This window comes from Dermacentor variabilis, chromosome 11, assembly GCF_050947875.1.
Source record: "Dermacentor variabilis isolate Ectoservices chromosome 11, ASM5094787v1, whole genome shotgun sequence".
Taxonomy (NCBI): domain Eukaryota; kingdom Metazoa; phylum Arthropoda; class Arachnida; order Ixodida; family Ixodidae; genus Dermacentor; species Dermacentor variabilis.
Genome location: NC_134578.1, coordinates 19,281,852 through 19,307,998, shown reverse-complemented (window position 1 = coordinate 19,307,998; position 26,147 = coordinate 19,281,852). Strand labels below are relative to the sequence as shown.

At 47.4% G+C, this 26,147-nt stretch overlaps 2 protein-coding genes across 6 annotated transcripts in view; one reads left to right on the top strand and one right to left on the bottom strand.

The window, feature by feature from the left end:
- LOC142564273 (4-galactosyl-N-acetylglucosaminide 3-alpha-L-fucosyltransferase FUT6-like) overlaps positions 1-5,268 on the top strand; it is a 61,639-nt gene extending 56,371 nt beyond the window's left edge. For all 3 annotated transcript variants that reach the window (XM_075675213.1, XM_075675214.1, XM_075675212.1), the window contains exons 2-3: positions 1,904-2,061; positions 3,555-5,268. In XM_075675213.1, the coding sequence (XP_075531328.1) occupies positions 3,581-4,771 (1,191 nt within the window). In that variant the 5' untranslated portion in view covers positions 1,904-2,061; positions 3,555-3,580 and the 3' untranslated portion in view covers positions 4,772-5,268. The remainder of the gene's footprint in view (positions 1-1,903; positions 2,062-3,554) is intronic.
- Positions 5,269-8,075: 2,807 nt separating this feature from the next.
- LOC142564431 (transmembrane protein 45B-like) lies at positions 8,076-25,587 on the bottom strand. Of its 3 annotated transcripts, none has more exons than XM_075675428.1 (2): positions 25,569-25,587; positions 8,076-9,272 (listed from the first exon to the last, which is right to left on the bottom strand). In XM_075675428.1, exon 2 carries the CDS (start codon positions 9,218-9,220, stop codon positions 8,306-8,308), a length of 915 nt encoding a protein of 304 aa, XP_075531543.1. In that variant the 5' UTR covers positions 9,221-9,272; positions 25,569-25,587; the 3' UTR covers positions 8,076-8,305. The 3 variants fall into 3 exon arrangements, with proteins under 3 accessions (XP_075531543.1, XP_075531541.1, XP_075531542.1); XM_075675426.1 differs by lacking the exon at positions 25,569-25,587 and adding an exon at positions 23,118-23,374; XM_075675427.1 differs by lacking the exon at positions 25,569-25,587 and adding an exon at positions 10,602-10,693.
- Between the last annotated feature and the right edge of the window lie 560 nt (positions 25,588-26,147).

Sequence of the window (26,147 nt, the reverse complement as noted above, 5' to 3'; positions counted from 1 at the left end):
CTTTGAAATAGGCCGTTCGTGTCTTTCAGTTTCCCCAACGCCATTTCTCGGGAACGAGATCGGCATGCCCTGCTAAGCCACATGGCAAGGGCGCCGGGTCGCAGTTTCGAATCACACAATCTCACGCACACCTGCGCGCACAATAGGCTGACAGAAGGGATGGAGACGGGAAACTTTGTCCCGTGTAATTCAAAAAAAGGCAGCGCAACGGAGCCCTGCCACGGCAAACAAACAAACAAAACATAAACTATAGCTATTGTGTAATGCCTTCTGAGAGGTTCGAGCGCGCTTGAATAGAGCACGCGAGGCCACCGCCATTTGTCATTCAGGCGATCGCATACGTCGTGTCCCAGACGACCACGTGTCCTGGATGGACACGAATGCGCCCGCTGGAGAAGTCGTTGGCGAGCACGGCTATTGTCCACGTGAGTGGTGACCTCTACTACACATGTCACAGGGCGGCAACAGCCGATCCGTATCGGTTGTCGCGAGATGTGTCACCTCTACATGGTCGCACGCGAACGCTATAGGCACCGCTGTAACGACGAAACAGGTCCCGTGTCATCTTGCTTGAAACGACGAGGCTGACCAACCCACGCGAACATAACTGGGCTTTCACCATTGATGAATGCACGCGACAGAGATGTAACCGTGGTTGGCGACCGCTTTTCCCGATCTATGGCGAAGGAAAAAAAAAGCTTTGCCATTGCGCCGTTGTTGTAGCGACGGTGAGGAACCAAACACTGGCCAACAGTGCGAGCTGAAAGTCCAATTCTTTTACTGTACGAACTTCCAATCAATCAAACAATAATCGAATCAGTAACGACAATCGCAACGACAACGTATATTTGGCGCTGTTGCTTGCTTGACGTCGGCGTCGTCATACTCTGTGAATATGCCTTGTTATATTGGGCGGCCGTTGCAGTGTTTGCATTGGTGGGGATATATATACCAGTCCCTGCACGAAGCGGATACAGACTCGCATTAACGAAGCACATTTCCTCTTGCCTGATATAGTAATGAAGCTGCAGTTTAAGCTACTCGGTTAGACATTGGGTCGGATAAACACGTTGTTTTGCGCAGAACCAACAATGAATCCTGACCAACTGGCCCAACTTGCCGTCTTGATACCAATACAAAACCACTTCATGAAGGAACGGGGCGCAGCAGCATATCTCGTCACCTTTTAAGGGCGCTTTTTTTGTTGGTTTCGTGCATAACACCGTGTTTTTCAGAAACAATGACGGTTGCGTGTATCTTGTCTTCTTTTTGTCGTTGCGTGGTGACATAGATGGGAACAGTAGTTAGACAGTCCCAGCTTGTCCGTGAACGTTATTACCGTTTGCGGAATCGCTGGGTCACCGGATTGGTGAACGCCAGCAACAACGCTTGTAGCGACGACGTGTGATGCAGAGATGAACCAGGCAGCACACAAAGCTAATACTTCAGTGACCTTCCATATCCTTAACTGCTCGTGAAAAGCGTTGGTATCCATGGACGTAATCGTCAACGTGAGGTACCTTTGTGGTTTTCCTTCGACGAGAACACTCACGCGACACAAATATTTTTCGAAGCCGTTGTAGTTGAACAAAGCGCCACAAGGTGTTGCTGCCAGCTTTGCTGTATACACAGATATGTGACTATTTTTCACCGCCCCGTTTAAAAGCCGTTAAATCATCATCATGGTATGCCGTAGCCGTCCTCGGCTTCTGTAACCCGGTAGCCAGCAAACTGTAAAAAAAAAGTTTACGAACAAGCTAAAGCTCTCTGACTCGTGTTTGTCTCTGACTCTGTCTTTGTTTGTTTGCCGTCTTCCTGATTGTGACAACGGCCACCAACCCCAAGGACTCTTCGGTGGGGCGTTCGAGTGACGCGTCTCACTTTTGTCGCTCGGTTTGCGCAGGTTCTCCCGGTCTGTGCGGCTGGAGAGACAATGCCCGGATGTGAGGACAGCACCGTCACGTGGATAGCGTTCCGGTGATGCGCACGCGCAGAAGCCAGAGCGTGCCTTTCCGGCCATGACCTGACGTTGTCGGGCAATCGTTGCACAGGGGGAGCAAGGTAACTATGCTGCGTGACATTTTCTCACGTGTGCAGCCTATTCTCGCGCCTCTTAATTGACACCTTCCGCAGTGACACAATGGCTTCTACTGTGTTGCTGCACTGCTAAGGCACGAGGTCGTGGGTGCCATTACGAACGAATCATTATGGACTGGGCACCTACCTAGCAAAGGAAAAAAAGAAAAACACAAAGCAAAGAACAGAAAGGAACAAGCGCAGCACAACATTATAATGCAAGTAAACTGCTCTAAACTTGTTGGCCCTGGTGCTCTGAAAAAAAAAAAGGACGCGAGAATTAGTTTTCAATCCCGACATAAATGCTTGAACAAATGAAACAATAACGGACGTTGTTGTTGCCTCAAAATTGCAATTATTATCTAAGCGTCTGCGTCAGCTTAGGCAGTATTTTCTTCGTCCTTGTCTTCCACAGAAAACGGTAGAATTGGCCGCCGGGATGGCAACCGCATCCCTATCAAATTTTTTTTTACTCTGATACTGCTGCCATATTAGCAATTGTAATATTTTATGTTATTTCTGCGATGCTCAACGCTTTTGAATATATTGGGGAAGGTTTCACTCCGATGAACGCATTACCCACAGGTGATCTGTGGGGCCTAAATAATAGGACACCAGGGCTCAGTGGTTGTAAGGGCTCTGTGTTGGTTGATGCTATAGCTTGTGGCAGCCTCAAATTTCACGTGTGTGTGTGTGTGTGTGTGTGTGTGTGTGTGTGTGTGTGTGTGTGTGTGTGTGTGTGTGTGTGTGTGTGTGTGTGTGTGTGTGTGTGTGTGTGTGTGTGTGTGTGTGTGTGTTTATATTGTTTTTTTTCATCGGCGAGAACTCAGTCTAAATTATGTTACTCAATGACAAGAAAACTACGCTAAAGAAACGTTCGGGCATGATGCACTCAAATATGCTCGCCGCACTACAGGATCGGCATGTGTCGTAGGTAGAAGACGATGAGATTAAAAGCGTAGGACGGGACAGCTCGTTCTGGCAGGCGTGGGTGACATTAATTGCGGCTCACTAGAGAGGAACCGGCTACCTGTTACGAGGGTAAAGCTGATGTAGCCACCATGGAGGAGCAGGAGATCGTTGAAGTGCAATGTATGCCATGCCAATTAACTGCGAGAAATTGCTTAAAGGCCTTTCACGTGCAATAATGACTGCCTGGGTATGCTCACGTAAGTTTTCCAAAGTTTAAATGTGCGAAGCTGGAAACAACTTCATACTGATGTGGTGCTCAGAATATATATATATATATATATATATATATATATATATATATATATATATATATATATATATATATATAATAGTAAGTATTTTCTTTAATTTCTTAAGCTGTACTAAAGCAACACAGAACGATTAGGAATTCGTTTGCAGGTTAAATTTCAGTGCTAATAGTGTTAACCTCGCCTTTTTTCAGCGTCCTGAAATCGTTGTGGGTTGCTCACATTTTCTATCTCTTTCTCTCGCTCTCGTGTTTTCAGGTGCTGGGAAAGGGACGCTCGATGCTATGCGGGTGATCATGCTCCGGCAGAAGAACTTCAAGTACTTCTACTTCGCGGCCGCCATCTTTTCGCTCAGTCTTCTCCTCCTGTCCCTGCTAAAGACCGGTGTGAGCAACGAGGACAACGCGATCGCGCCCGCGTCGCTGCCGTACGGCGACGCGGACGCCTTGTCGGCGTCTTACAGGATTCTCGTCTGGGACGTCGGCAAGCGCATGGCGAGGCGATTCCTGCGCTCCTTCGGCGACACCGAGAAGGACCCGTTCGCGTTGTGCAGCGTGAGAAACTGCGTCCTGGAAACCTCCAACGACAGGATCGCCGACGCGGACGCCGTCATGTTTCACCTGCACCTCACCAAGGGGCCCCACACGCTGCCTAACTCCCGCAGGAGGCCCGGCCAGTTCTGGATCTTCTTCACCGACGAGTCCCCGCTTCACACGTTCCTGCTTACCAGGCGCTACAACATGAGTCACTACAACGGCCTGTTCAACTTGAGCATGACTTACCGCGGCGACTCCGACGTGCCAGTGCCTTACGGCCGGACGGTCCAGCTGTCCGAGGCTCCCGGCGACCCGGACGTCGCGGTGTCGCGAGACTACGCGGCCTCGAAGAACAAGCTGGTAGCCATCTTGGGTAGCAACTGCGGCGGGGCCAACTTGCGCTGGCCGTACGTCAAGGAGCTAGCCAAGCACGTCAAGGTGGACGTCTATGGCGGCTGCGGCACCAGGGTCTGTCCGGGACACTTCACGCGTGACTGTGACGTCACTAAGGAGTACAAGTTTTACCTGGCGTTCGAGAACAGCAACTGCCGCGAGTACGTAACCGAGAAGCTCTGGTGGAACGCCTACCACAAGGAGGTCGTGCCCGTCGTCATGGGCGCGTCCAAGCAGGAGTACGCCAGGCTGGCGCCGCCATATTCCTTCATCCACGTGGAAGACTTCAGGGACCCCGAAGACCTTGCCAGGTACCTGCTGTACTTGGACGGCAACGCGAGTGCCTACAACGAGTACTTCGCGTGGAAGAGCAAGTACGCGGTGAGAAACGAGCACGGCTACTTTGGCTCCCCGTCGCTTCATTTGTGTCGAATGTGCGAGGCTGTGAATCGCCTTCAGGGCACTACCAAGGTCTACAACAACCTCGAGAGCTTCTGGAATCCCAAGACGGACTGCCGGCCCCCCGTGTGGGTGCCTACTTACTAAAGCGTGTGATATGTAATATGTGCTTTTGTACGTTAGGTATTGCATTGTTTTCTTCAGTGGTATACCCATGGGCTCGCATTTCGACTTTCGCATGGCGAATGTCTAGTCACGAGACAAAGCACTGTTGCGTGATGATTGCGTGCGCACGGAAGTTTTCCGCGCAAGAACACTCAGTTGTGCGACTTAAATTTCTAAGCTGTGAACGGGATCGTGTGTAGCCGTTCGTGATATGTTTGTTCAAATGCGGTTCCTGTTTGTTGACAGTTCTAGTCACCTTCCCCGTAGACGGTCACCTACATAAAGAATTTGTTTCCGCTTAACATATGTTCATAAGATGTCACCAGTTTTCGTTTATGGGCGACTGTGTATCGTGCCTCTAAGCCGCATAGCGCATTCACCCGGTTAATTATACCATGGAATATAGAGTGCTATACGTTCCAAGCGCGTTCATGTCTGTGAAACTACACAAAATGCATTAAAGTGGATATTTTTTCATTCGTGCTGTGTGTCATTCGTGCGCCTCGTAGTGCGTTTGGGTCTCGGCAAAATCGGTCGCGGAGCGCTTAACATTTTTGTACACTGCTCACGTGAATTTTTTGTACTTCATTTTTTGTGTTCCTGTTTGTACTCCTTTTGAGGACATCTTGTTGACTTTTGTTTCACTACTTGCATGGTCAGGTGAAAGCAGTCGGGTCCGACAACATGACAGAACGTTTCTTTCCCGCAAGAGCAGCGTTAGTTGCGTCTGCAGGCGGCGTTGTGGTAAAACGTGGAACACTCTAAGAAAGCCAAGAGTTAAGGCATCCATTACACCGGATGTTCTGTGCAAGTGGAGAGGAACAACAGTGGGATGCCCCAACTGCTCTGCGATCATGCAGAGTCATGCAAGTCGACCTCAAACATATGATCAGCTCCCGTCCTGCCACAGCCAGCGTTAGGGACTAGCACAGCCGACGGCACACGTACGACGACTGGGTCGCACCGCAAGGAGACGCCACCAGAAGAATTAACTTGCTGTCCTTCGCTAAGGAGGCGAGCATCCTTCCCAATCAGTTTCATTCAATTAATTAATCAATGTTTGTGCTAAAGAACTATCCTTATTGAAAAAGATTGTATAAACACTTCCGCGATGGTGATGTCTTCAGGAAATAAGTGGAATGCGTTGGTTCACTGCTTTTAAAGGATCCCCGGTTTCGCAAAGCGCTATGCCCTCCAGATGTCGCCACCGAAACTGTTTCTCGCATTTCTGCGAGTGTGCTCTGATGCTCGCCGTAGATAGCTATCAGTGCCAGCCGCGGCAACCCAGTGGCTATGGCGTTGCGCTGCTGAGCTCGAGGTCATGGTTTTGATCCCGGCCGGGCCGGCCACATTTTGATAGGGAGCGATATGCGAAAACGCTTGTCCAATTAAAGTAGAGCCCCAGAGTTTAACAGTGGACAACGACCATCCATGCATTTGAACCGTTTCTGACGAATCCGAATCGGAGGACGTCTTCGTGATCGAGGACATCATCGAAGTCAAGAGCGATGCAGGCTGTTTGCTGTCTAAACAAGGTGGCGGCGCAGCAGTCTGCCGGAAAGCTTATCGGTAAGTGGTGAGGTGTTCGCTTATGGCCTCAAGCTTGTACTCGAGAAGATGCATAGTTCCGTGCGCTGAATTCTTTGGCACACAGTCCCAGCTTTCCACCACATATGTGCTTGACTTTTGTGTGCTGGCGATCTCGCCGTTTCGATGCCAAATGTTACTGATGTGCGCAAACTTGGGGCGAACAGCAATTCGAGGTGGTTAATTGGTGCCTTTGTAGACATTCTTACTCGTGCGGAAACCATAGTACGAGGAAGACACAGAGTTGATGTACTGATGATGATGATAATGCATGATGTACAGGTTAATCACATCAAGAGTACCGGCCAGGGCCACCTATAGCCCCTACTCGAGTTGACTGACGTCACGGCCACCTTCCGCTATGCGCGGCATCTGGTGGTACGTCGCAGGACCACGCTTGGCGTGCGGGGCCGGTAACCGAGCTTAGGCTGCCCACTCACCTTGGATTGGAATCTTCATCGGAAAAGAGAGGAGCAAATCGGGCTCCGTCAAGGTCCTTGTTTCTGCACTCTAAAAAACGTTTTATGCCATTGGGGATGTACCATGTCTCCAAACAATAAACGTGATCTGTGTGGCTTGTGTTTCTTACCTTGAAAACTCTGCGCTCCCTACTTTCCTATCAGTAATGCTATGTCGTGCTGATAACGCGCACGCCAGTTGTGACTCTAAAGTAGCGGCGCGCAGCGTTAAAGAACGTAATGCAATATATATTACGGCTATTGTACGGGGAAAAGATGCATCCCGAAGGGTGAAAACTTTTTTATTGTGTTTGTTCGTAAAGCGGGAATGGTCCACTACGGGCGAGGGGAGAGGCTGTACGCATGGCTTTCCCTCAAGCGTTTATCGCTAGTCGCGTGCGTGTACGGCAGTAGCAGTTCGGGAATCCACGGCGAGGTTCGATGCAATGCGACTCTTTTCCATAATCCTCTAGGGAAAGGTCACTGGAAGGATTCATTGGTGGGCGTCCACATCGGACCCACACAGCCACGGCTCGCTCAGGTTAGTGGGAGCGACTCGTGAAGGCCATGCTTTGGCCTTATTAGGTGCGCTTTGGAACGGCCAGTGACGTCATGAAGGCCATTATTTTGGACACCACTTGCGGTGTTTGTTTTGTGTGCACCGCTTTGAACGTGTAAACTGCAATGTACGAGAAGCGCAGCAACTGTACAGCTCGAGTATGTACAACGGTGTATTCGCAAACGACACTCGAAACTAAGGCCAATGTGCAGATTTGGGAAAGACCTTATTCTTAACCGTGTAATGTGGGCCGTCCCCGTAATATTGAGGTAGGGTGCATTTCAGCTTTGGGTGCGGCCGGAACGCAAGTATTGTAGCTTCTGTTTGGGCCTTCAAATCCGCAGAAAACAAAGATCTATATATCCGAACAAATATGTGACATCTAGGATTTAGTAAAATCCTGAATTAGCATGGTCGGCTCTGCCAACGACCGAAACAGAAATTCTGTGTGTTCTGTTCACAAATAATAATTTTAATTTAGCTTGATCACGACTGATTTAGCTGTGCTACCGGGTTCTCATACGCCACCAGGACGTAAGTGTAACGTTCGCCTTGTTACCAATCCTTATACAATGTGCACGTTTCGTACTTAGCAGGCTGCTTAGCATTCGCGGATCCTAAACGCATCCCATGCGTCTATTGATGTGCCGTCTGCCAAAGACATTGACACCATACCAAGAAATGGCAACTGCAAGAACAGTGTTTTACATAAAAGGTGAATGTCCACAACGAAGAACAGTTTCAATTTCACACACCTAGTTGTGCTTCACACACTGTGCTGTCGTTTCAGCTAAGTTGTACATGTCATCGTCAGTACTAGATGTAGCACACTCAAGCTTTGGGACGTGCTGCTCTTGACTCCGCCGACAAAGGCACATCGTCATCGTTCTCTCGTGCAGCTTCCGGAGTGCCTCACATGAAAGCAGCGTCATCCTCACTGTAGTCACTGAGCTCCGCGTTCATCGTCTGCGCACCATCGCCCGCAAACAGCTCCCGGCCGGCCAACTTCACGGGAGACCCACTCACGAGCGCATAGCGCGAGTCACCTCCTTCCTGCACCTCGAAAGAGGCGTCGTCGAAGCATCTTCCAGACGATCGGTTCACGGCCCAAGCCAGGACGCCCACCGCTCCAAGGTACACCAGCAGAGCTATCATGTGCCAGGTGAACACGCTGGCGGCTAGCATCATGTCCGTGTGGCTATGCACATCCCATGGCGGATATCCGGGCAGCGGGCTGTAAAGGATGAATCCGACCTGCCAAAACCAAGTCGCCTGCACCAAGCAGAAGTAGGCGCGGCCCAGGGACGCGAAAACACTTCGGGGTCGACACATCTCGACGATGATGCAGGCCGCCTCGGCCGCCACAGTGTAGACCAGCAGCGTGTGGACCAGAACGTCGAGGTGGGCTCTTCCGTGCAGGTGGAAGTGGAACAGCAGGCCCTCGACCGTGACGGCGAGCAGGAGCACCACGTGGTCGGTGCCCAGCGGGAACGGGAACCGGCTGTTGGTCATGACGTCGACTACGCCGCTGAGGAGGTAGAACATGTACATGGAGACGTGCTGAGCATTGCCCATGTGGGCAAAGTGGCCGTTTTCGAAGGCCGTGGCCACCTCGCCGGCGACACCGATGGAGCAGGTGACGATTTTGGCGATGCCTTCGATGCAGATGTGCCGAGACGTGCCGGGCATCACGTACCAGGCGCGGCACGTGTAACGCCACTTGCGTTCCTTGCTACGGACGTAGTTGCGCCAGGCGCCAAAGGCCCACCAGGTTCCCAAAATAAAGAGGAACGTTCCGGGCAGGGCGTGGCCCGCGAAGGTCCCCATGGCCCTGGCTGCTAGATAATGACGCCTGAGTCGCTGCTACTTTCCAGCTTTCCTGCAATGAGCGAAATAATGATAGCAAGCATGACCACGGAGTTGTCCCCAAGAGGGTCCTTAGGAGTTGGTAGTGATGCTCGCCTCACAGTGGAAGCCCCTTAGGAGGCAGGCCAAGAACCGAGTCTAGACATGGACCACCGCACACACGCACAGAGTGGCAGACACACACATATAACTGACGTACAGAAACCCTGTGGTAGACTTCGCAATTCTGTAATGTCAGCTGCGTTACTTGATGAGGCAGACATTGCTTGCAAGATAAATAAGAAATTGGTGTTAGCTAATTGAAAGTTGTGCTGGTTATGTTACCTGATTAAAAGTACCGCTGATTATCTTTATAATTATCACTTGAGAACTGGTGTCTGCATTGCGGAATTGGATCGGAATAAATAATCAAGTGTCATCTTAGCAGGGATCCTCTGGTTAGCACAAGTTTCGAGAAATGCGTCCTCAATATCAGCGACGCAATGAACTGGTGTGCCAGATTGCAATTAACAATCCTCAATTTCTCGCGATGCTGATATATGTTAAAAGGAACATCAGTGCGTTTTGCAACGCTATTTGAGTACATATTTCTCCAAATCAATGCTATCGGTACATGATTTTCGCTAAACTAATAATATTTCGCTATCTGCTCAACTTCGATGCCGAAATTGGGACTTGTGCTCGAAAGTGAATAAATGCGAATCGAATTACTAAAACTTGTTCTCGAACTGCACTCTGCAATTGCTTTTTTGCAAATGGTGTATGCCTCATGAAGTAAACCAGCTAATGTGACAGAAACGTGACATTTACGATAAGGGATATTTACTCATTGTGTAATATGGACCGTCCGGTTTATAATGCCTATAATTGATGTACAACATTTTTTCTATACTTGATTAGAATAGTTAAGATGAACAGAGAAAAGCACAGAGAGGGCATTAAATAATTGGACGTAGAAATTATTTGAAATAAAGGCAGTGACGAAAATAAGGTTAACGCGCTATACCCGGTGCGGCGGCTCACTGATTTTGACGTTGCGCTACTGAGTACAAGTTCACGGGTTCGATAACGGATGTGTTGGCCTCATTGCGATTGGGGCTGAATTGACTTCGTGCCACCATGCGTTGGGTGCACATCAAAGAATCCCAGAGGGTCAAAATAAATCAGGGGCTCCACATCACTGCGCTCCTCACAGTGCTGTTTTGGAATGTTATGCGCCACGATTCTTTAATAACACGGTAACCGTGTTGGAGAATGCGGGATATTCAATGCGGCGCAATCGACGTGACATTTAAAACACAGAGCTGCAGGTCCCAATGAACAGTGCGATTGGAACACTTACCAGTGTCCTGCGCAAGCTGACACCGCGGAGGTTCTAGAAGTGTGTGCAAGGCTGGCGGTAGAATAAGAAGTTGTTGGAACGAGAATACGTTGGAGAAATCGGGGATACGCAGGCAGGGCTATCTGACGCAGGCGCGAGCCAGGTGCAGGTTTAGAGCCTAGAGTCAGTGGCATGTGCCCGCTCTATGATGACGATGATGATGATGTCTCAATTGATGGCACAAACCCACTGAGGGGGATAGGCCACGAAACGGCTGCTAATGTGACTGAGAAATGAAGTAAATTTTAAATAATTTAGTAATATAAAGGAACACAAATGAATAATCAAGGATGGGAAGCAAACCGATAATAAATGAAATAAAGTAGTGCATGATATGGTAGTCAGCCTTGCTTAGATAGGAATAGTAAAGGATAGACGGAAAAATGAACAAGTAACATTATGAATAATAATATTAATAATATTGTAACTGAATTTTTGTTTTCCTTTGAATTATGTAAATTTATTATTTATTGAAGGAGAAATAGATCAGTAATAAGGGATTGGCCAAGGACGCGAGGTCTGCTCCTTCTTCTTTTTTCTCGTATGATGGAATCCGCGCGTAACTTCTCATCCGCCATGATTAGGAAAATTGTTCAGCTATGTAAGTAGGTAATCGCTAGTTGAGTGAGAAGAAATGCGAGACCCCTAGGAGTCCACACGCCGTAAAGCTCAAAAAGAATAGATCAAATAGGTTCCTGCATTTTCATGAATGTTTGAGCATGTGTTCATGTTCATGTATGCGTGTTTGCTCGTCGTGGCGATTATCCAGTTCACGTACCACTTGGCCATGCACATGTAACCTCCAGAGACCCATTGCACATGGCATTGGGCATTGTCTTCAATTCGTTTCTAACTAAACCCGCAAGTTATTTAAAATATTCTGGAAATTGGGAGCTGTTGTAGCGGCCCAACGAACGTGTGGCTCGTACCAAATATCACCCATATTGGGTAGGAGGCTATGAGCCACACGTCGATTACGCCGCTGGCCAGGCAGAACATGTGTATGGAGACTTGCTGAGCGTTGTCCATGTGGACAAAGTGGTATTCGAAGCTGTACTCAAAAGGAAGTTTTCAGGACTGCCCTAGAGTATGTGCTATTCAAAGCTGGAATTACATGTCAAAATCAAAGCAATAATAGCAGGTATAATAAGCTATCATTCATTGAAAAATGCGCAAAAAAGAAAGGAAAAGATACAACTTTAACAGGGTGCTCTGTTGGGCACAATAAAAAAAAATTCCGAGACCGGAGAAGAAACGTCCTCATGATGGAATACCAGAGTAGGTGGCCTCAAATGAAAGAATAACAGCTGCTGTTCAGTAGAAGAGTCTGGCGCTGGGCCTGTATGGCTTCACAAACAACAGAGCCCAGCCTTCGAAGACGCGTACACAAGAGGAGAGAAAAGACAATCACACATGTTCATTTTCACACGGACAGTGGCTATGAAGTATTTGTTGAGGTCACAACAACAATATCCAACAGATCAGTGAAGGACAGCAGGCAATTTGCTTCGCTCGATTCAAGCAAGGGACTACCCGGAAGAACAACCTGACAGCAGTGAAGAAGAGGTCAACGAGAACTGGAAACAAACTTTGCGCGTAATGATTGCCTCGTCCTCAAATCACACCTGTGCAGCGAGTGAATTGTTTTTGACCTAGGCGTACTCTGGCTTTTCAGTGACGGGAGAAGCGGAACATTGTTTGTAGCCCAGATGAATCTCAAAACTAGAGAGCAGCGCGGCCAGTAACATTTTCACCATGCGCTGGCGGTGCATCCAGAGGTTTCTGTCAGGGTATGTTCCGGTTATATTCCGAAAAGGACTTGTCAGACATGATAAATATGAAAATTTACGCCCCTATTGAGAGACCCAGAGCATTCTACAGTGTTCAGTCTGTAAGAAAGACAGGCATGTGAATGACTACGTTGATTTTTAATTGCGGCGGAATAAAGGCATTGTCCGAGATGCACTATTCTCAGAGCAACTGACAGCAGTTCAATCAAATTGATCGAGTTATGGAGTCACATCAGTCACATCACTCACCTTAGAACTGTTTTTCTCGGCGAAGACCCATAAGCAAGAGATTCCTTTTTGTGCTATAGTGTCAGAGAAAAGGACATGGCGGTCTGTGTGGCTGGTTACCTGCAGAAGTGCTTAGCTTCACTAGTTCTTTCAGACCCTTTTCGCTTGCGTAACTCTCAGGCACTAGTTAAGTTTTTGACAGAGGAAAATCATGGTGATTGTGCAGCTTTTATTATGGATATCGAAGACCTGTATTACTCCTTGCCGCATGACGGGTTGTTAAATTCCGTAAATTAGTGCATTAAAGAACAAGTACAGGAGTCGGCTTTTATAGACAGATGCGGTGTTTCCACGGGTGCTTTTCTTGAGGTTCTTTCAATGTACTTAAAGGGACACTAAAGGCAAGTACTAAGTCGACGTAGACTGTTTAAATACCATTCCAGAAACCTCGCAACACTTGTTTCGTGGCAAGAAATGACTTAGTTAACGAGAAAACTGCATCTGAAAGGTCCGAATACCGTTTTCGAGATTCAAATCTCCCGTCACCCAACCGGGGGAGTGGTGACGTTGCATACACCCTTTGCTGCCGTCGGTGAGTCAAAAGGCGCCCGACAGACGGCAGTACCGAGCCAAGACAGATAAAGCCCCCTCAAGTTTTAAGACAGAGTGACGGATTCCGCTGCGCAGTTACTCTTTTGGCCAAGTGGCGTAGACCGTTCGGATATCCCGTAACATCACACGGAAGTTGAATTCCCTGCTACTCGTAGTATGTGCGAGTTTCGCGAGCCAGGAAAGCCAGCGCAGCACTACGCGATAACAAAACTACTGAAACGAGAAAGCGTGGGCGGCGCGGAGTCGAGCGAAAACGAAACCTTTCGACCGCCCGCGTCGTTGTCAAGGGCAACTTCAATGAGTTTTTTTTTCACAAAATGATACAGATCTGGACAAGTAGTATTTTATTTCGTCTTATAATATAATAGAAGGACGTTTTTGCAAGGAGGGGTTGAGTACTAGTGACAGAATTTAACTGAGGAGTGCTTTCGTCATCGGGCAAGTGTTTGAATGTCCCGGGGGAGTCTCTTATCATGTCCTGCATTTAGGCCAATTTCTCAATTATTAAGCCTCTGTTCGCGATAATATTGATGCATTGGAGGTTCTAGAACACTAATATATTACTTTAGCTTGACTTAATATTTGCCTTTAGTGTCCTTTTAAAGTCGACGCTGGTTGGGTGGAGACATGGCGTGTTTCTGCAGAAATCAGGAATTTGTATTGGTTCAAAGGTTGCCCCCTATTCTTAGTGATATTTAACTGAGCCAGATTAACAGCTGCTTAGAGAAGGCCTTAGGCGATTGTATTGTTAAGGTTTTTCGTTACGCTGATCATTACCTGATTTTCAGCAATGAGGACGAATTTGATTCCGCTGCTATCTCAGTAAGTGAGCAATTTAAATTTAATGGAGGCGGATTGAAGTTCACCAAGGAATTTTCTCAGAGACGCGTAATACACTTTCTAGACATTTCCTTCGTCTTCGAACAAAATCACGTGTGTTGGCAATACTCCCCTAGATCTTCGAAGCCATTGTTAAACTTTCAAACCAAGCATTACAACATTGTAAAAAACAGAATTGCCATGTCGTGCCTTAAGTCTTCCTTCACCAGATCGTGCATGCACAAAATTAGCGCCAGTTTTAATGCATAGGTCCGGCGCCTATTAGAAGCAGGTTATCCTAGCGTGGCAGTGGGCACTGTGGCTGAACGCCTAAGGAAGTCGATTTCGAGGGGAACGTACGTGATTACAGAAAGTAGTAGTAGCAAGAGAAGAGTAGTGTCTATTCCCTACATTCATTCAGTATCGCACAGGCTCAAAAAAGTTGCTAATAGATATGGTGTTAATGTTGTTTTCACTACTCCCAATAAGCTAGGTAAAGTATGCGCTGCCGTGCAGAGGAAAAAGGAGCAGGTGAAAGGCAAACAAAAAAAAAGAGAGCAGATATTTGTCCAGTGAAGCACATCAAGAACAACAATTTTACTGACTGTCGTATGGGTGTGGTATATAAAATTTCCTTTAGCTGTGGCCATTTCTACGTAGGGCAAACGGGGCGGTGTATCAATCAGAGGTTAATGGAACATAAAAGGTCATTAACCGGTGGATCGCCTTCCAGTCTTTCCTTACATTGACAAGAATGCCAAGATTGTAACTGCACACCTGAGTTAGATGAATGCGCGATATTGTAGATGCATAGGAATGAAGATACGCGTTTTGTGGTCGAGGCATGGCATATCAATAATGGTGGAAGTTCGTGCGTGAGTCAGCCTTTGATTACCTTAATCTCTCACGTGGACCGGCACGTGTACCCGATTGACCCGTGGTGCTACCATTCCAGAGCATGCGCAGATGAGTTTTGTGTCTTCTTTCTTTTTACGCCTCAGTGCTTCCTTCGGTTGATAGTCAGCGTTCGTGTTGTCCACTTCTCTTGTGTCCCTGTCTGCACGCCTTACCCCTTTTTTGCATTATGAATCCTTACCAACTAGCTCATTTGAAGGTAATATAGAAGGGAACAACTACTCCTGCGTCGGGACGGCCTTGTCGAGGTCGACAGTTTTGCTTCGCCACAGATGAACAGATGACAGAGGTGCACTATTCGTATGACAGCTGACAATTCACTCTGACTTATAGAACCACTTAAACATTGTAAAGGGTCCAATATATATTGATAATAAGCACGTGAACGGTGACTTTGGCACTGGAATCACACTGTCAAGGTGTTCTGCTGAAACAAAGCATTGTCGGAGATCTAATATTCCGATGACAATTGACAACGGGATACTCAGACAACGTAACATTGCCAGTGATTTACAGGGTTCTATACGTAATGGTGATAAGCGTGAAAGCTCTGTCTAAGCGTATAGTTTGTTTCTGCCAAAAAGAAAGAAAGGGTTGTCAGAAATGAATATTCACTTCAGAACTGGTAACTCCACTCAGATTAACGAAACTATGTCCACATCGTACAAAGTCAAATTCAAAATTGAGATAAGGTTACCAACAGCGAATCTCCTATGGGGAAGGCTTACCGAGGCTGGTACACACTTTTTTCTTAACACAAAAATAACCTTGTCAGACATGTTATATTCTGATGTCATTGATAACAGTGAACTTGAATTGACATAAACAGGCCAGCGTTGTACAGGGTCGTTGTATGCACTACGTTATCTTGTCTTTTCTGATACTTCATTGCCTGCGCTGCGGTGATTCTAACCATCTTGTGCTAGACATTTCACATCGTTCGTGGCTTTTCGCTTCACCTCACCTGAGGCAATACGTAACGACGTTCCCTTTGTGCTGACCTCAAGCTTCCTCCCGAGTCCTTAGAAATATAGTGTCCTCAGGACACGTTGTGGATTCACCATCTTCGGAATTATATAAGGCCAGTCAATGGGGATTTGGAGCTTTCGAGCTTCTTCAGTAAAAGAACAAAGTTCCGTGGCTTCACATTTGGAACTTTGGCAGAGTCTCTACCAGGAAAAATTTAATCTATCTTATTAACGTCAAATATTAGAATAATGACATCATGACTTCTTAAACGAGAACAAAACTAGACAGACAGGCAAGTACAGCGCTTGTCCTTGTGTGTTCGTTTTATCCGTTCTTATCCAAGGATGCACCAATGTGTTTTACTTGTTTCAACTACTGCTATACCAACGTGTGTGTTGGGTTGTCAGGTGCTCTCAAACTGTTTCATAAGTTCTTTGCCAGATCTCCTACAAAATTGTTGCCAATAAAAATTCAATACGAAGTCGCGCTGTTATACCTTGCCTCATATCTTATACATGCCCCATAGCTACTGAGCCTTTGGGGTTTTATTAATCAATATTTTGTCGGCTAAACCAGGAAGATGATCCGATGGTTCCAATGCACAGTTTCCGTAAGCAGAAAATGGGAAGTACAAACAAGACCAGCTGCAATGTATGGGCAATACACAGCTGGTCCTGGAAGTTCGGGTACAAACTTACGCACACATTCGCAAGAATCGGGGATCAAACGGGGATCCCTTGCTCTTCCGCCGAAGCTTTTAGTTTTTCACTCGGAAAAGTGGGTCAATTGGGTGCGACTATTACTTTTGCGGGCTTCAAAATATATTTGTGCATGAGAGAAATGACAGCATCGACAACCTTTTTTTCCTGGCTTTCTGGCGGCTGTTCTGGTAGATTCATCAATTGCAACCATAAAACTGATTAATTCGTGCTCTTACCCCTCCTTTTAAAGTGAATAGCTTTCCTTGGCTCTGTCGGATGTTTTCATGATGGTCGGTGGATGGTGGTCGTCCTTCGGCTAGGGAAGGCGAGGAAACGCGCCGAGGGAAAGGGCACTCGCTCTATGGCAACCCCGTTGTGAAGAGAGGCGGGGGAGGACGTGGACGGAGGGGGAACTGTCCTGCGTCAGCTCTAGCGTAACCGAGTGGCGGGAGGGGCGGGAAGGAGAGCGAGGGGGTGGGTCGCACTGTCGCTCGTTAGCTCACTCAGAGCAGACTGGCCGAATTGACTCCGTTACACTGCGTCCGCACATGCAGTTATAAACCCAAATTTATGCACCAGTGGCCGACATGCGCAATTTTTTTGCATGACCGCACGCGTGCGGCCGGCGGGTGGTGCGGCGAGGGGCTCGAGCGTACAGTGGCCCTGGGCGAGCTAAGGGGCGGCAGTGCGCCCCCCCCCCGCCCCCACGCCTTCCCGCTCCTCCTTGTCACTCGGTTACTCGAGAGCTCACAATCAACGGTCTCTCTCCCTCCACGTTCTCCCCCGCCTCTCCTTGCAACTGGGTAGCCCGAGAACGAGTGCCCTTTCCCTCGGCGCATTTCCTCGCCTTCCCTCGCCAAACCATCCACTGACCACTGTGAAAACATCCAACAAATCCAAAGAAAACTATTCACTTTAAAATAGGGAGGAAAAATACGAATAAGTCAGTTCTCTGGTTGCAATTGGCGAATGCACCGATGATGACACGATGTATTCCACATTTGCCCATGAAAACTTAACTAGGCCCAAGCAGATCGCGTTAAAATCCATGGCGTCAAGGCAAGCTCGTGCGGTAATATGAGAGTGACGTGGGCACCCATCTTTTTTCTTGAGTATATTTTTTTTTTCTGGCGTAGCAAGCGTCTTCTAGCGGTAAGAATGTTTGTTTGGGTATAGCGGAAGGGTAATTTACTAGCTGAAATCATTTTTCTCTTTAGTGTCCCTTTGTCCTTTTAAGACTCCTCGGTACCATGCGTGAAGTAACGTATCGTAACGTAGGTTCGTGGAGATCATATGGGATACGCTTTTAAAAGACTTTATCTAGGCCTTAAAGAAGCTACGAAACAGTCATTGGTCACAATGGTGGGAGCGTTCAAGAGTCACTCCTGGGAGCTTATCACAGTGCTGGTGCGGTTGGTACGGCTCAAAACGCACTGACACGTGCACTGATACGCCGGTGTGTCTGCTTTTTCGTTCCCCGCAATCTCTCCCGAGTGGACGAAGTTAGTCCTCAAAATATTTGGGCTGCCGTGGCCCCGACACCGTCTGTCTCGTGGGCCTGGGGCTCTGCAATTCACAACCCTGGAACGTGTCCGTAATGCCCGGTTCCGGCGCCTACAGCGGAAATTCATCATTTTCCGTAGCTATGCCTGGCACTCAGGATACTAGGCACAACATGCATCAAAGAGGTCAAATACAAAATATAATATTCCTGAGGACTGTATACCGGTCGGATAACGGACAACCAAATACGCTAACTCACTTCACTATTAAACTCAGTTTATTAACAGCGGCGCTGTTAAGGTGAATCATTCACTTGTCGGGTGCAGCATCGGCTCCAGCACGTACACACGTAGCCATATTGCGCTATTCTTAAAAGGACATAATGATGCGTAGGCTAGGAATCCTAGTAACAAATAGCATGTGCTTCGTTTTGTTTTTCAGGCCTTTTTGTCACGAATAAAAAGACAGAACCTGCCTTCGTGCCATTTTATTTTGCAAGCTTTTATATTGATGTAGGATTTACGCCAAACAATATATACAGAGAATTTGAAAATATCATGTCAGCACTCCATTCAAGAAAAGGTACGAGACTCCTTGGGCAACCCCGTTGATCGCCAGGCCACCGCTGAAGAGGATCTCTCACAATTAGTGCCCAGACTTCGACAGAACCGTGCTTCACTTACATTCAGGGCTTGTTGTTTCTGGGTCGTAAGGTGGACGAAAATATGTCGAAAAACATTGCTGATGATGCTTTTAAGTATACTATATGTATGCTTTATGGCAACGCGTCCGCGGTCAAGGATGTATAATCATTGTCCTCGGTTTGTAGAATCGCCCACGTGTTTTCTTTACTACCTAATTCTAGCTGTGGCGTGATGGATGGATGGATGGATGGATGATTGTGGCTCAACCCTTTGAATCGGGCGGCGGCGGCGCGCGCCACCTAGCCTTTAATGGTTCTATATGCATGCATACCTATGTATTTACTCCTTTACTTTTGCGTTGATATTGTCCACCAATCAGATAGCCTCCGTTTAGTTATTTCTACCTGTTCAAAGTCTATTCTACTTTCACTGTCTTTAAAACCCAAGGCTTTGAATAGTTCCCCGTTAGATTCAACTGCAGGGTGAAGTTGTTTACAAGCAAGTATCAGGTGTTCCACCGTTTCCTCCTCCTCTCTACACGCCTCGAACACCAAATCTATCTCCTGGTATCTGGCTCGGTACGTTTTAGTCCTCAGTACACCTGTCCTGGCTTCGAACAACAATGAGCTTCCCTTAGAGTTATCGTAAATATTTTCTTTGGCTATTTCTTGCTTAAACGTCCTGTATGTCTCCAATGCCGATTTGGTTTGCATCTCTGTACTCCACATACCCCTCTCTGCCTCCTTAACCTTTTTCTTGACAGATGATTCCTTACTTGTTCCCCCGCTGCTGCCCAAGTATTTGCTTGTCAATTTTCTAGTTCGCTTCCTCCACCTCGTGTCAACATTCCTCGTGTATAAGTAACTGAAAACCTTCCTAGCCCACCGAATTTCCCCCATTTTTCTCAATCGCTCCTCAAATGCTATCTTGCTACTAGCCTCTCTGCCCTCGAAAGAAGACCATCCCAGATCCCCCTGCACTCCAAGATTTGGTGTCTTGCCATGTGCTCCCAGAGCGAGCCTGCCCACACCACGTTGCCTAATTTCCAACTGTTGCCGGGTCTCTGTTCTAATACATAGAACTGCATTGGCAAAAGTCAGGCCTGGTACCATTACCCCCTTCCATATCCCTCGTACTACCTCATACCTATTGTAGTTCCACAGTGCCCTACTCTTCACAATCGCTGCACTTCTGTTACCTTTAGTCGTTAGATATTTTTCATACTGATGTTTCGCGTGCAAGACGCCCTCTGGCGACTATGTCACAAGCATCGTTCGACGTGAGTTTCAGGCCTAACGCATCATTCGACCTATACTCGCCGCCATCCTTTTCTCTGCAGCTTTCCAAAACAGCTGCGACAGCGACCTAATTTGATTCAAGCTGCGTGGGGTCAAATGAGAGTTCGACGTCAGTCACAGAAGCAGATGCCGAATGAGTTGCCGTCTAGCTTTGCATGGGCGAAGCTGATGTCGTGTGTATATAGATATATATGCGTGTATATATAGTGACTAAATTTTTTAATGAGCCAAGCGTATTTAGACAGATAAGACGCACCATTTCGCGATTATCTTTCGTTTCTTTGCCCAAGCGTTTCGGTCAGTCCACCGACCTAAACTGTTAGGCAGATATAGCAAAGATAACAGTGAAGTTGTGCTTCCTATCTTTCTGCATGATTATACCATGACATGACAAGCCAACAAACGAAGACGCAAAGAACAGAAAAGGTGAAACTACTTGCATTTATTTATTGAAATAAACAAATGGATAAATTCATAAAGTTCGTGACTGTAACATCTACAGTGAAATCTGGCGCCACCCGTCAGGCAGCAGGCCAATAAGCCCACCAATTGCTCTCACCCAAAGAGTTCGCGTACCCGTGACGCCTGCGGCAGAAAGGACGTTCCATATCCGCCGCCAAGGCTTGTTAGCGGTGGCGCTGCGTAACACTCCCGGGTTTAGTTCTAGTAGATAAACATAAATCCCCGAGAAAGTGGATGGGTAAACTGCGCCGCGGTAGCTCAATTAGTAAGAGCATTGCACTCGTAATGCGAAGGCGTGGGATCGTATCCCGCCTGCAGTTCTTTCATTCACTAGCATTTGCATTAATTTATCCATTTCTTTAACTCAATAAATAAGTGCAAGTAATTTCTCCTATGCTGTCCTTGGTGTCTTTGTTCAATTATTATGATATAACTAATAATAGTCGGGCCCTTCGGTTTCCTTTCTTCTCGTTCATGCGAGTGTGTGTGTGTGCCTTACGCCTCATTTGGAAGAGGTCTGTAACAATTCTCTCAAACTCTCTAATTCGATTGGCATCACCAACCAGATGAACTATTGAAAAGTTAGCAAATTACATATAATTAACTAATTGCAAGTCAGGGACTAGGAATCACTTGTGGTTTCTCGGCAACACTCCGAATAACGTCCATTTGTTTTATTCTCGTAGAACGATCCATCTTTTTATATATGTTGGCGTCATGAACGAAGCATAAAAAGAAAACGGCGGATCGTTCTGCGAGAATAAAACCAAAGTGGATGTTAGTCGGAGTGCTGTTGCGAAACCACAAGCAATTTTACTCCCTGACATCAAATATGTTGATTGAATGTAATTAAATAGCCGTGCTTGTTCTCCTTTATATATATATATATATATATATATATATATATATATATATATACAGGGTGCTTCAGCGAACACTTCCAAAGATCTTTAAAAGTTACTTGTGGCAGATATCCCTATTCTAGTACAGGAGCTGGTCTACTCGAAGCGCAAAATCGAATAATTAAGAAAAATTAACTAATTCAGTTTTTCACTAATTACATTATGGCCCATATTGGGATTTACAAATTATAGCCGTGGGGTTCGTAAGGCGGATCCACTTGTAAGGAATTTTCAAGATAACACCAGTTTCTAGATACAAATTCCCGAACTTTGAGGAGAAATGCATTGACGTTCCAGTTAAGTTGTTAACAAAACGTCGTTTGATGCGCTGAAGCACACAAGTAATTGGAACGCCAATGCATTTCTCCGCAAAGTTCGGGAATTTATATCTCGAAGCTGGTGTCTTCCTGAGAATTCGTTCGAAGTGCATCCGCCTTGCGAAGTACACTGCTATAATTTGTAAATTGCAATATGGGTCATAAGATCATTAGCTAAAAAGGTTAATTAATGAATTCTTGTTAATTAGTCAATTTTGCATTTTATTTTTTGAGCAAGTATAGTGTCCGCCGCTTCGAGTAGACCGGCTGATGAACTAGAATTGAGCTATCTAGCTGCTACAAGAAACATCTAAAAATTTTTGAACGTGGTCGCTGAAACACCCTGTATATATACATACATTGTAATTGTTGTAATATATATACATCAATTACCAGTACTTTACTGCGCGCTGCGCCACGAGATGTTTTGCACTGCCGAAATGGCGGGGAATATTCTGTTCTAGGTGTGGTGGGAGGGGGTGGTGAGTAGGCGTCGATCAACGTCCTAGTCAATCAGGCGAGTATAGTGGGCTTAGTCAACCAACATCAAGCGAATCAGCAAAGGGGAGCATCAACACAAATAAAAAAGAAGGAAACAAAGTCTATGGTTTGATTTACGAGTCAAAACCACGATATGGTTCTGACGCACACCGTAGCGGGGGCACTCCGGATTAATTTTGACAACCTGAGTTTCTTTAACGTGCACGTAAATCTAAGCAAAGGAGTGTCTTCTTTCTCTTTTTTTTCTCGCATTTCGCCTCCATAGAAATGCAGCCTCTGCGGCCGGTATCAAACTCGCGAACTCGAACTCTGCAGCGTGAAGTCACAGCCACTGAGGCTACAGCGGCGAGTACCAGACAGAGGAATCAGTGCGGCAGTGATGCTGCTAGACGGACTCGTTCGTAAATATTTGAAACGTACAACCAGCGCAAAATTAACACTCGATCCTGGAACGAAATCGAACTTTTAGTCCACCGAAACGGACGTGTTTGCAGCAAAGTTTCTCTTTTTCTCACTTGCACCTCGTGATGATGATGTTAAGGAGGATTATGATGATGATGATTGTTCTGGTAGTGGTGCGGTGGTGATGATGTGAGCAACCCCCGTAAAAAAACGGTGCGATGGTACGTCCCATTCAGCTCGCTCTCGTTGCAAAACGCTCCACAAACGCGCACCACGCACAGCTCGTGGTCAGTCAGTGTTTGTGGCGTGGTTACAGCTTCGATGATGTTCGAGATTCAGTGTGGCTCTGGGGTCATTGAGTTGCGGACACAGAGAGCCAATCCGAGTGCGAGCTCGTTTATACGTCCCTCTTACCTGAGAAACGAAGCCGCGCCCCCTTTCCAGCCAAATCGAGGCTTAGCTCGCGCTCTCGAACATCCCGCCGACGTCCCTCAAGCAGTCCTGGACGCACGACCGCAGGGACAGCCGGCTATGCAGACCGCGCCACGGCTTCGAACAACGCCGCTGGCTTCTTCTTCGACGCGGCTCTGCACTGATCCAGCCAGCTCGTCAGAGTCAAGCGACCTCGCTCGTGTCTCGAGGCCACGCAGTGTCGACCCCCCCTCCCCCCTGGCTCCCCATGTGTTGTACCTGTGCTGCCTCCTGGGTCGCCCAATATCCGCACCTGTTGCAGCAGCATGGGAGATACTCGTGAAAACATGGACATGCGCATGCGCCGCTCACGCAGCTGCACATATAGAGATGATGCGGGCTGGTGAACAAAAAAACACGCAAAAGTGCAGGAGGCCGTCCCGTGCAGAGGTATGACAGCTACACACACGAACACGCTGGACAAAGCACTCTATATGCGCCATACGCAATCCGTGATGGTAGGTGTAGGGGCGTAGGCGCTGTTTCGCTCACCTTTCCGACGACAGCGCTTCCTGAGCTTCCGTAATGCCACATGGATTGTTGGCAACACAGCCCCCCCCCCCCCCCCTGCTGCTGCACAGAAGCTGCTGCAGCGCGTGCTTCTGTGTTCACTCACAACAGCTCAGTTATGAAGCGCTCTCACTCTAAGAAAATCTCGCAGGCTGATGTATACGGCTTGATGCGAGGAAAGTATCCGTGAGAAGCAGAAAAAAATGCACGTCGAATGATTGTATGTACCTCGGGCTCGTTAGCACTGAATGACGGCGCTGAGACGCGCATTGGGCAAATGGTCAGTACGAGGAACTATGTGCGCAAATCCAAGTGCGCGTGCTTTGCGACTGAGAGAGACTCTGCTACCGAGGGAACGTATAACCTCCGGTGTACGAACCGAGACGCGTTAACTCCCACCCATTTGGGACGACGCGTACGAGGTCGCAACGCTGATTTCCGGAATGAAACATCGTGGCCACCTGGCGACCTGGGTAAACGGAATGATAGCCAGCTAAGGGGCAGCTGTACGGGAAAAGGAAACGGACGTAAACAAACGCCTAATTTCCAGTTATCTGCACAAAGTTACACCAACTCTGCGGTGAACGGCAGTTTATTCCCCATTCCTGAACTCAAGTACGGTTTTCTACTGGTAATTCACTCAGAGAAATACAATATTATTACTGTAGAGTTAAAGCGTTGTCAAAGAAAAATTTTCCACACTCGTGCTGTCTTTTGCGTTTTAACTTTTAAGCTTTCTGTCATACTTGGGAGCTCAGTATAAGTTAGCCTGTCATTGTCGCAGGTTCGTGAGTTCGATCCCCCTGTAGTGGTGCGCTGGGCAAAATTTATTTTTCTTCGACGTATGACGAGCTTAACACTGACGTTGAGGGGATTGCTTGTTGACGGTGTAATTGAATAGACGGACAGGCGGGCACAGCCAACTGAGTTTCGACAGTTTGACTGATGTCGCGGCACTAATAGCAAAAATTAACAAATACCCTAATGGGAACTTCTGAGCCTGTCCGAATGACCCTGATTAACTATACCAACACGTCATTTCGGGCACACGTGACTCACTAAACATGGTATGCCGTAAAACACCCGCAGCCAAGAAATCTGACACATTCTTGCTTACGAACAAATTCCGGTGACCAAATGATCCGCTACAGACTGCCATTTCTCCTAAATCCGTGAGAAAGGCTAGTATTGTTCCATTGCTTTCTTTTTCTTTTGTTATGTGATGTAATTTTCTTTGTGTGTTACGTAGATATTGTAGAAACACTGTTGCCATCGTATTCCCAATGTGAGTTTCTTTTGGTAAGGGGGTACAGACCTCGTCAAGTCTCTTTTTCTGTTTCCTGTCGGTACTCGATCCTGGATACCGTATATTTGAATATGCACGATTGTCAAACACGGGCTGCTAAGCACGAGGTCGCGGGATCGAATTCCGGCAACGACGGCCGCATTTCGATGGGGGACGAAATGCGGAAACACCCGTGTACTTAGATTTGGGCGCACGTTAAAGAACCACAGGTGGTACATATTTCCGGAGTCCCCCCACTACGGCGTTCGTCATAGTGAGATCGTGGTTTTTGCACGTAAAACCCCATAACTCGATTCGCCTGTCAAACAAACTTTGACGTAAACAGACCCGCAGTCTCGCATAAGCGTGCTCCATAAGTGCAGCTACCGCAGTGCAGTACCAGCGCGACCCATCGTCCGAGACCTATAACGAACAAAATATACCGTCACAGTCATCAAGCACCGCGCAGCCAACTCCGTTTCCAAAGTTTCTATACACAACTAGCGATAAATCAGCGCCCTAACGACCCTGCACTCAATTCGCGATGGGAAAAAAAAAATTATCTCGAGTACTACAGTGGTGCGAAACTTCCTTCTTACCCTCAAAACGTGCCGCACGCCTCATCGTCCGCGCTGCTTCCGGCGCATGCTCGAGCGACACGCCGTAGCGTTCCGCGAGGAAAACTTTCGAGACCTTCGACATGTAAGCGACGCCACCACACCTTTTCTTTGTCGACAACTATGGGCCGGCGCGCATGCATGCCAGCGCGTGACTGAGACGCGGAGCGCAGATCGAGACACGCTCGGCACTGAGTCGTGGGCCACGCAAGTATATGCACGCTGGACCCGCCGGGTACGTGAGTAGCCTTGGCTCGGGGCTCCCGAGCGCGCTTGTTTCGTGCATGGATTATTGACGCGCGGAGACGGTGCATCTGCGATGCGCGATCGTTAGTCACACGCTCGAGAGTAAACAGACCGCGATACGGTCTCGTGCGGTGGGGCATTCATATTGGGCTTTGTTCGGTTTAACAAATAAAAGAAACAGTGAAGGGAAGCAGCGAAAAACACGTTGTGCGTTGGAAAAGAAGTATTTACTTATTGGTCAAGACAACAGCTTTCCCCCTTCACCCTTCTTACCTTGCCCGTAAAGAGAAAGTAAAAACAAGCTGCTACTAGAGC

What these genes read in the sequence shown, in the direction of transcription:
- LOC142564431 (XM_075675428.1), bottom strand. Translation starts at nt 9,220, where the DNA reads ATGGGGACCTTCGCGGGCCACGCCCTGCCCGGAACGTTCCTCTTTATT.